This window comes from Bison bison, unplaced genomic scaffold (assembly GCF_000754665.1).
Source record: "Bison bison bison isolate TAMUID 2011002044 unplaced genomic scaffold, Bison_UMD1.0 scf7180017864370, whole genome shotgun sequence".
Taxonomy (NCBI): Eukaryota; Metazoa; Chordata; class Mammalia; order Artiodactyla; family Bovidae; genus Bison; species Bison bison.
Genome location: NW_011494942.1, coordinates 14,915,363 through 14,926,269, shown reverse-complemented (window position 1 = coordinate 14,926,269; position 10,907 = coordinate 14,915,363). Strand labels below are relative to the sequence as shown.

Here is a 10,907-nt window from a genome sequence, read left to right as displayed (position 1 = left end):
AGGAGAGTGAAAAAGTTGGCTTAAAACTCAACATTCAGAAAACTAAGATCATGGCATCCAGTCCCATCACTTCATGGGAAATAGATGGGGAAACAATGGAAACAGTGAGAGAGTTTATTTTCTTGGGCTCCAAAATCACTGCAAATGATGATTGCAGCCATGAAATTAAAAGACGCTTACTCCTTGGAAGGAAAGTTATGACCAGCCTAGACGGCATGTTAAAAAGCAGAGACATTACTTTGCTGACAGAAGTCCGTCTAGTCAAAGCTATGGTTTTTCCAGTAGCCACGTATGGATGTGTGAGCTGGTCTATAAAGAAAGCTAAGCCCTGAAGAATTGATGCTTTTGAACTGTGGTGTTGGAGAAGACTCTTGTGAGTGCCTTGGACTGCAAGGAGATCAAACCAGTCAATCCTAAAGGAAATCAGTCCTGAATATTCATTGGAAGGACTGATGCTAAAGCTGAAGCTCCAATACTTTGGCCACCTGATGCAAAGAACCGACTCATTGGAAAAGACCCTGATGCTGGGCAAGATTGAAGGCAGGAGGAGAAGGGGAGACAGAGGACTAGATGGTTGGATGGCATCACCAACTTGAGGGCCATGAGTTTGAACAAACCCTAGGAATTGGCAATGGACAGGGAGCCCTGGCTTGCTGCAGTCCCTGGGGTTGCAAAGATGTGGACATGACTGAGCCACTGAACTGAACTGAACTGAATCAGAGTTGCACCAGCTGGGCCATATCACCTTGGTCAGGTGATATTTTCAATTCTGCCTTATGACATTAATGCATTTTCTAAGATGGAACTGGCTAATAGAACTTTCTTCAGTGATGAAAATATTCCATGTATGTACTATCCAAGGCAGTAGCCACTAGCCCATTGTGGCTGTTGAGAACTTAAAATGTGGTTGGTGCAGTTGAGCAACTCAATTCTTAATTAATCATCATTAACTTAAATTTAAATAGACACGGAGGACTAGTGGCCTTCATAGTAGCTAGCAGAGTTCTAGAAATTGGATAATTCAAATTCCCCACCTAGCACCTAGAAATTGGGGACGTTGAATTAAGGGATATAACTTTAAAAAGACTTCCAGTTTCATTAAGAAAAGAGCAATTCGAGTGAGAGAAAATAACTCTATGACTAGATTTTGTGGAAAAGACAGAGAAAGCTGGTGATCCGAGATGGTGATGCCTGGTACCAGGCTGAGGCCTAAATTCAGAGAAACCTCTTGGGTAAACAATTTCAAAATCAACCACAGTAAGAACACAGTTTGAGAGCAATCTGAGAGCCACAGATGTCCGGTTGTCTGCATATATGTAGTATGCTTAAGAAACGTCAAGAGACAACCTGAAGATTAAATACTTGAATTTTTAAAAATAGTCATGTAGCTAAATCCAGGTTCTTATTTGTTCAGAATTCTGTTTAGCCTCTTATCAGAATCAGTGTTAATAATCTGAAATACTTTCATTTATGCACATGCCAGTGCCTAGATTCCCAATGTAGAATTACCTGTTCGGTGATTTTTACTCTCCTTTTCACCAATATGACAAGTGAATATCATAAGAAAGAGTGCTTACTCATTCACACACAAATAGGCATTTAATGGGCTTCCCAGGTAGCACTAGTGGTGAAGAACCTGACTGCCAATGCAGGAGACGTAAGACATGCAGCTTTGATCCCTGGGTTGGGAAGATCCCCTGGAGGAGGGCATGGCAACCCACTCCAGTATTCTTACCTGGAAAATCCCATGGACGTAGGAGACTGGCAAGCTACAGTCCCTAGGGATGCAAAGAGTCAGACACGACTAAAGCAACTTAGCACACGTACACACAGTCATTTAATAATGACAGTAATGATGGCATCAGATTGAGTGCTCATTATATGGCAGGCAGGTGTCTAAGGTCCTGACACTTGGGAGGTAGTTCATTTAAGCAATCAATAAATATTGATATTGCTACATAGTACTTTTACTCTAAGAGGTACTGTTTTAAGTTGTAATGAAAATTTAGAGAGTAACTGGTCTTTGTCCACATGGAGCTGTAACTAAGAATAAAATGGAACAAATTCATGGTTTTTTAGAATGAAGAGATCTCTACCAATCTTAGTGCTAAGACTTGGCAGCACACAGATCTCAAAGAGAGTCAACCATAAAGAAGGAATACATGTAGTGGCAGAAAAGAAAAGAATCTGGGGAAAAATTAATAATTCTGACTTGTTGTCAGGGACCTTCTGGGACCAGGCACATGTGGTTGCCAGTTAAACTGAAGTATTTAATTTTTTCAAAAACAAAACAGATGGGGACGAATAGAGTGTGGAGACAGGGGTCTTTAACAGGGACCAGGCACATGTGGTTGCCAGTTAAACTGAAATATTTAATTTATTCAAAAACAAAACAGATGGGGACCAATAGAGGGTGGAGACAGGGGTCTTTAACAGATCTGGTGCAACATGCCTTCCCTCCTGCCTTTAGAGTATCCAGCAGACATATATGGTCACACACCTTGAGTATGGGATAAATTTGACTCTATATTATTTATTATCAGTTCTCTTCATTTTATAAAAGCATATTTGCACTAAAGCCTGTGTTAGGCAAAAGTTGTTTTTATGTTTTAAAGTGAAGATTAAAATATTTCCTAAGTAGGTATAATAGATTCCTAAACTATCTACTTTTTAATCATTACTCTTACAATTTCAAAAATATGTCTCTGTCTCTCTCACACACACACACACGCACACACACACCCCTCTCCCCTGACTCAACCTTCTCTCTCTTCCCTTTGCTCTAATTATGAATTTCCAGTGCTTTGGTTCCATTTGATTACAAAGGAATAGTGTTAACCCTATGAGAACACTGTGAGATGATAGCTTCATACCCTGTATTAATAGAATTGAAAATCTGTTTTCCTGCCATTTAACCTTATGGCATAACCCTTATCTTTCACATTCTCCATCTGGTCCGGTACTTAAACAAATGGATTCTCCAAGGCAGCAACAGATAAAGATGAAATTACACAAGCAGACAGGGTCTCCTTATGAGGACATTAATGTTAAAATGGACCAGAAGATCTGTTTCTTGGTCTCTGCATTCTTCAAGCAAGTATTCTGATGGATCAGAATATAATTATCCCTTTTCTTTTTCTCTGCAGGGAAACTACGTGTCTGCAAGAACTTATTATGAAAGAGCCTTACAGCTGGTTCCAGACAGCAAACTACTGCAGGAAAATCTCGCCAAATTGGATCGCCTTGAGAAAAGATTACAGGAAGTTCGAGAAAAGAACCAAACGTAGCCAGCATTTGACCCAGTCTCAAGGGACAGTGCTGGTGTCTTTGGAAGAGGAAGAAGTGATGGAAGCTTTGCTTTCACATCATTTGGGGCACGACCAATGGCATTTTCCTCTCACTCCAAGTTCAGGGTGACACATTTTGGGACACCTGCTGGTAACGCTGTGCTGGAGACTTGCATTTCCATGAAAGAAGACAAAAAGAGCAAGCAGGGGCTAGGAGACCTGAGATGGAAGGAAAACAGCAGCTGCACATTTTACAGAATTTTTTCTTGCTTTAATTCTAGATTTCCTTTCATATATGCATCTGCTTTTTCAACCTGGAGATCTATTTCCATTTCTTAGTGTAGACATTTCTTGGTGTAGCCTCCCAGAAATAGAGGCTTGAAATGCTATGAAATCATGGCATCTCTTCTTTATGAGAGGAGATATTTCAGAGAGGATAAATCCTCTGGGATAAACCATTTGGGAAATTCTTCCAAGAGGTAGCTCATTTAATTCTCTGGAACTAGAAATGAGTATCTCACAGTTTTTGTAAAAATCTTCTGGAATATATGGGGAAAGAGGCTGTTGTTAAGTCAGCTTTATCTTATATTCTTTTGAGGATATTGCTAGAGCCCTATTGAGAAGTAAATTAAATTCCCCTCTGATACAAGCTGTTTTCCCATTGCCTAATATATCAATAAGGAAGTTTCTGGAATTGTGTATGGGTATTCATATTCCTATGGGAAAATCAAGGATCTCAGCACCCCTGATTGTTTACGGAAATGTTTTAAATTATTTTAATTTTATTACAAGTATTATTGGAGTAGTGGCTCTGCTCTAAGATTTCATAAGTGCTTTTAAAAATCATAAATGTTTCCACCTCCAAATATATTGTTATTTTGGTGGAGAAAAAATAGTATATTCTACATGAGAATTATTAAAGATATTGAGAGAATGTTCTACTTTATTATCTTAACTTTCAGAGATTATTTTTTGAAAATATATTTAATCATTGAGGAATATTTACAGTATATTACAGAAATCTTCATAGACTCTAAATGGGTGTAAAGAAGCTCTATTGATTGATCTTCCTAGGCTTAATGAGAATTCTGTGCTTAAAACATGAATGATAGAACCTGCAGTTCTTGGTTCTGTGTTTGGAATTTTGGAGATTTCATGGAAAATGCTCAAAAAAATCTAGGAAAAAAATCTAAATTCATAATTTTAAAATATATATATTTATATTTAAAAGGTATGGATGGCAAAGTTGAACTTACAATTTGACATTTGTCTTTTAGTGTTATTTATTTCATAACTTATAAAATATTTAATATATGAACACATTTTTCTCTGTACATAGTGGTTTAGTAGCAGCTTTTCATACAAAAATTATAAATCTAAACTACAAAGTAATTAAGTTTCAACAGTCCCTCAAAAATTTTATATTGATTATTCACTTGCTAAAGTTAAAGAAATTAGGAATCAGCCATCAGTGTTTGGGTGGTAATACATTTTGGAGTTGAAGAAATTGGAATATGTGATTCTAATTTGGTTTTCATCATAAACTTAAAAAAAAACAAAACCTACTCTGGATAGTGCTGTTCCTGTTGCTAAGCCAGGTGTCGTACACATTTAGTAGCTTGAGGCACACGTATGTCACGTGCTCCAGCCAGAGCAGAAGCCTTCTGCTTCTTTTTAGCCCCAGTAGCAGAAAGCACTGCCTCTGTGTTGTTAGTATTACTTTTTGTCAAAAATTTTTGAAAAAAAATTTCTTTGGAAAGGGATGATGCCAGAATATTTTAAATACAAAGGATTATGGAATTTAAATTAGCATACATGTTTGTGTGTATCAGTAATCCAATAATGTATATATTACAACTATGATCTTCTGTTTCTAATAGTCTTTAATGTTATAGATCATAAATGTGTCTAAAATTTCATTTCAGATATTTTTAGTCCCCCAAATTATACTTCTGTAGTCCTAAGGTCAAGAAATGTACTATAATATTTATTATAAAATAACTACTCCACCCCCAAAATGAAAAACATGGAACCCTAGCTAAAAACAATATCTAGTACTGTAATTACAAACTTTTTAGAATAATCAGTAACAAAAATTTATACTTAGAAAGTTAATGGAAAAGATCAAGCACCAAATTTTGAAAAGCAATTATGCCTTATCTGAAGGGCTGCTAAAGATATGAGAGTACATTTGTTGGAATAATTGCATTGGCTATTACAGCCTAAAAGTTTCTGAGAGAAAAGGGTCATGTGGCCTTCAGGAGACTTTTTCTGCCTTCTTTTGGATGTTTTTCTCTCTTGTCTCTCTCTCTCCCCTTCCCTTTCCCCTCTCCCCCCACCAACCCCTTCCATCTCTCTCTCCCTCTCTTTGTCTTTCTCACTCTGTCATTCTGTCTCATTCTGTCTGTGCACACTGGCATCTCTTTGAACATTAGAAGTAAGCACTTTTTGTTGGATCAGGTATTTCTGTCCTGAGTTAATACTTTCACTTAGATGAGGCCAATGAAATAGCTTTCATAGTTGCATGGTACCTATAAGAAAGTAAATCACACATTATTTTTCAAAGATATTAAGTGTATTTTATAACTATTTTTATTTGCTCTTGTAACATGAAATATTATGTGGAACTCATCCTTATAAAAATAAGAATGGGGTGCCCTGGCTAGTCATGGAATTCATCCAGGTTCCCTTAACAAAAGCAGGCTTGGCTGTGAGTTCGTAACCTCTTTCGAAGATGGAATTGCAGAGCCAGCTTCATGGATATGCAGTCTCTGCAGGCCTCAGGGTCTTGCACTCAGATGCACCTTGTGCTTGGTTGGATGCTATGCTTGAAATTCTTAGTAATTTTTGAACAAAGGATCCTACAATTCTATTTTGCCCAGGACAGGAAGGAATGTGACTGATAACAAGGCTGGAGTTGGTTCAGTCTATCTGACTTGTCCTTCTGCCCTGTGTAGAACCAGTTCTCCTTGCCTTCAAATTCTCCAATAAGTGGCAGTCCTTTCACATGCCCTTTGACATAGAAGCCATGAGAATGGCTTTACAAGCTTATGTTAATCTTAAGAATTATTCAGGATTTCAAAGCTGACTCAAATGTTTTCAACCTGTTAATGGTATTCATGAAATATGGCTCATTAGATTAACTGTAGTGAACTAAACCAAAGATTCAAATACCTTGAAGGAAAAGAAATTTTATTTTAGGGACTCTTGAGATATATCCTCTTAGGTCTGTTTATTTTAAAGCCCATCACAAAACAAAGAGGATTGTCAGCACTTGGATTCCAGCTCCCCACAGTACCTCACAGCCCCCAGTGTAGGAGTCGGACGTGCCTAACACGCAGGACCTCATTCGGTGCAGGGGTTTGCAGTGGTGGTGCAGCTGCTTTTCATCAAGGCTATATGAGAAAAGTCCAAAGCTTTCCACACAAGCCAACTGAAAAAACTAATTTGAGGAGGAGTAAAAAGCAAATGTGGGTTTCATACTGTTTCTTTCAAACCTTCCAAGCGCCTCACATTGAAACACCACATTCAGCTGTCAGCTGAGATCTCGCCCCTCACACACAGGTGCTCTACCTAGGCCCTAGTGGACTTGAAAATAACCTGGGTGCGCACTTTGGGAATCACTGGACCTCGGCCGCTCAGGCTAAGATTCTAATATGCAGCCAGGCTGGAGAACCACTGCAAGCTAAAACCTTTAATAAGAGTTTATGACTTTTACCAAGAAATGTTTACAGTCTTTTACAATTTTCACTTCTAAATTTAGACTAAAGTGAGCCAAGGAATTTCAAAGAATGACTTAACAGTACACTTGGTTAGTTGAAGCTGCCATGCTAAGATTGACAAACAGGTGGGTTGGCTGAGGTGGTTTTGCATTTGTGGCAACGGGACTATAATTTGATCTTATATTTAGAGAACTCTTGGTTCTCAGATGGAGAATGGCCCTGCTATTTTCATGTACTAGATGAGGAGCCCAGTATATAAAACTCATGTTTTGTTATGACTCATAGAAGGATCCATGACATAAGTTTATGCCTACACCTGTATCTCTTTTTTTTAAGTTATACATGTCAACTTTTGTTAATTATTTCTTAATTGTACTCATTACAATAAGTTTTAAAAATATTTTTCTCTGGTTTATGATAGATTTGTACCTTAGATCAATAAATCTATAGGTTATAGTAACAGCACTCAAAGCAAATGTAGTTATAGGCATTGTTTATTTTAATTTTTTCCTAGTTTCCAAATCACATTTACTTTGATAAAAGCGTATGTTGGTATTTCCCATTAATAACAACAAAAACAACTATCTAAATGGCATCTTTTGACATTTTTAAAAGATTAAAAAAAAAAAACCCTGTCAAATCTTATATTTAGGCTACAATTGAATAAGATAAAAACTTACAATGCCAAAAATGTAGGGAAATATAACTTTTTATGATTATTCTTGAAGTTTCTGATGTGAAAAGTCTGTTGAGCAATCTTTAAAAAAATAGCACTTCCTTATTTTTGTCTTTTAGTAGCTATATAACTTAAAAGAAATGAAATAACTTCAATCAAGCTACAGTTTATTATCAGTAAAAATACAATGTCACAACAGAATACAAATGACTCATATAAAAATGTTCTAATTTTATCACCAAGGATCCTTTCCATAAAAACCTTTAGGGCACATAACTGATAAAATTAGCATCATCACAATATGGGGTCATTATTAGTTTGTAAGTTTAGATCAACATTGGCCACAAACTAAAAAGAGCTCTCCATGTCCAGAAATCCAGGACATTTTTTCCCATTCTCAGTGGTATTTGTATCACTGTGCATACAAGTAATACAAATGTGCATAATGTCCTTTTGGGGTTATCTTGCTGCTCCATAGGAGGGGAGACCCAATCCAAGAATCTGGAGATCTGGAATTTAGTCCTGCTCTGCCACAAAGGAGTTGCCTCACCCGGGACAAGTTACCAATTGTCTCAGTCACGTTTATAGTACATTAAAGGAGTGGTTAATTCTATGGGCCTATCAAGCTCTGTGCGGAGAAGGCGATGGCACCCCACTCCAGTACTCTTGCCTGGAAAATCCCATGGACAGAGGAGCCCAGTAGGCTGCAGTCCGTGGGGTCGCTCAGAGTCGGACAGGACTGAGCGACTTCACTTTCACTTTTCACCTTCATGCATTGGAGAAGGAAATGGCAACCCACTCCAGTATTCTTGCCTGGAGAATCCCAGGGACAGGGGAGCCTGGTGGGCTGCCATCTATGGGGTCGCACAGAGTCGGACACCACTGAAGCGACTTAGCAGCAGCAGCAGCAGCATCAAGCTTTGTGAGTCCCCCGAATCCAAATGGAAAGCCCACTGCCTCCGAAGAGGTAACTGTTGAGTGTGGCTCTTAGTTTTAGAAATTCTTAAGATAATTATTGCAGCAAAACACAGAACCCTAAACGTGACTGAACTGCCCGTATACTTTAACGTGACAGAGGTTAATACTCCTATTTTGCAGTCTCCATTCCCTTCTCCAGGGATCAGCCCTGGGTCAGGAGGAGCCCCTGGAGAAGGAAATGCAACCCACTCCAGTATTCTTGCCTGAAGAATTCCATGCACAGAGGAGCCTGGCGGGCTACAGTCCATGGGATCACAAAGAGCTGGACACGACTGAGTGACTAACACTTTTACACGTAAAAATTAGCGATTTTGTTGTGTTTCTGGGAAAAAGAAAAAAAAATTTAAATTTCCTCCAAAGACATTAAAGTATCTGTAGAAACCATGGCCTGCTTTTATAATGTGGAAATCAGCTGACTTGCGGTGACTCACCCATCCTTCCTTTTATTAGGTGGAAATACTTGTATCATGTTTTTAAGATTGCTTTGATCAGTTATATATAAATGTACTCTTTTGTTACTTTTGCTGTGCCAGTTAGAAATATATCTCCCATAAAGGATTTCTCCTATTTAAGTCTGATTATGTACACTTTGCCTAGGTCTTTCCAAAATAAAATTTATGTAAATGTATATTTTATATAAAATATGATGAAAATAATTAAGTCTTGTTTCAGTCTCTCAAGTGGTCTGTGGTTAGTACCCACTGAAATTTATGTCACCATTAGGTGCCCACTTTTAAAATAAAAAAATACCATCTTTCTTCCTTTCCCCCATTGTTCATTCATTCGTCACATTGTTCTGTGTGCATGGTGCCTGCTGTCCTTTTCATGCCACACGATGACCATTTCAGTACTTACCCCTTCCAGATACCCTCCCCTCATCTTACTGAGGAGCTGCCTTCACCTCTTTCTTGATGGTGTAAATACAAAGTAGAAAACAGGTACTTCCTCAGTATTCTGCACTCTGTCTGCAAACTTACCTTCACCTAATTCTCCCCTGTCTCCTGTTGCTGCAATGGAAAAAGAGGATCCTCGTGCCATATAGAAGTAATCAAATTGGAAAGTTACAGAGGAATTTACAGGTAGTCCAGAGCAGGTTTTTGGAAAGGATGTTTTGGACAGGGAGTAGTTTCTGCAAAGGAACTGACCCAAAACAGCCTGGCATGTTCCATTAACTATAGGAACCCAATTTTCAGATTTCTAGTGCAATCTTCTCATTCTATAATGACTAACCATACTATTTTAGTGATGAAAGAAGAAAAAAGTCCTTCATATTCTATGTATGAAATTCATACACAGAGTCAATATATAATTATGTACAGTTGTAGGTTTTTTTTTTTCTTTTTTTTTTTCTTCTAAAATTTTTTTCATCCACCACAGGTATACATGTGTTCCCCATCCTGAACCCTCCTCCCTCCTCCCTCCCCATACCATCCCTCTGGGTCGTCCCAGTGCACCAGCCCCAAGCATCCAGCATCGTGCATTGAACCTGGACTGGCATCTCGTTTCATACATGACACTTCACATGTTTCAATGCCATTCTCCCAAATCTTCCCACCCTCTCCCTCTCCCACAGAGTCCATAAGCCTGTTCTATACATCAGTGTCTCTTTTGCTGTCTCGTATACAGGGTTATCGTTACCATCTTTCTAAATTCCATATATATGCGTTAGTATACTGTATTGGTGTTTTTCCTTCTGGCTTACTTCACTCTGTATAATAGGCTCCAGTTTCATCCACCTCATTAGAACTGATTCAAATGTATTCTTTTTAATGGCTGAGTAATACTCCATTGTGTATATGTACCACAGCTTTCTTATAGAAAGATTTATATGTACCAAATCTTTCTTATAGAAAGATTTATATGTACCACAGCTTTCTTATAGAAGATTACTTCTATATGGCACGAGTTTGAACAAACTCCAGGAGATGGTGAGGGACGGGAAAGCCTGGTGTGCTGCAGACCACAGGGTCGCAAAGAGTCAGACACAACTGAGCGACTAAACAATAACAACAACAATATGGCCACTGTATCCTCCTGTGATCATTTTTTATACATGACAGTCTCCTTTAGTTGACTGTGAGCTTCAGGAAAGCAGAGACCAGGCTATGCTCATTTTGGCAGCCTAACCATTATCATGAGCAACAAGGAACAAGTGCCAGGAACAGCAGGAACTCTACTTCGCTCTTTTTTTTTTTAATGTGTGTAAGTTTATAATAAATAAGAATAAAATTTTTAAATGTAAAA

At 38.1% G+C, this 10,907-nt stretch overlaps 1 protein-coding gene across 1 annotated transcript in view; it reads left to right on the top strand.

Annotated features, from left to right (window-relative positions):
- Positions 1–9,429, top strand: part of TMTC1 (transmembrane and tetratricopeptide repeat containing 1) — a gene marked incomplete at its 5' end in the record, with an annotated part of 314,006 nt that extends 304,577 nt beyond the window's left edge. Inside the window, one exon of the mRNA XM_010856048.1 lies at positions 3,147–9,429. Within this exon, the coding sequence (XP_010854350.1) occupies positions 3,147–3,287 (141 nt within the window). The remainder of the gene's footprint in view (positions 1–3,146) is intronic.
- Between the last annotated feature and the right edge of the window lie 1,478 nt (positions 9,430–10,907).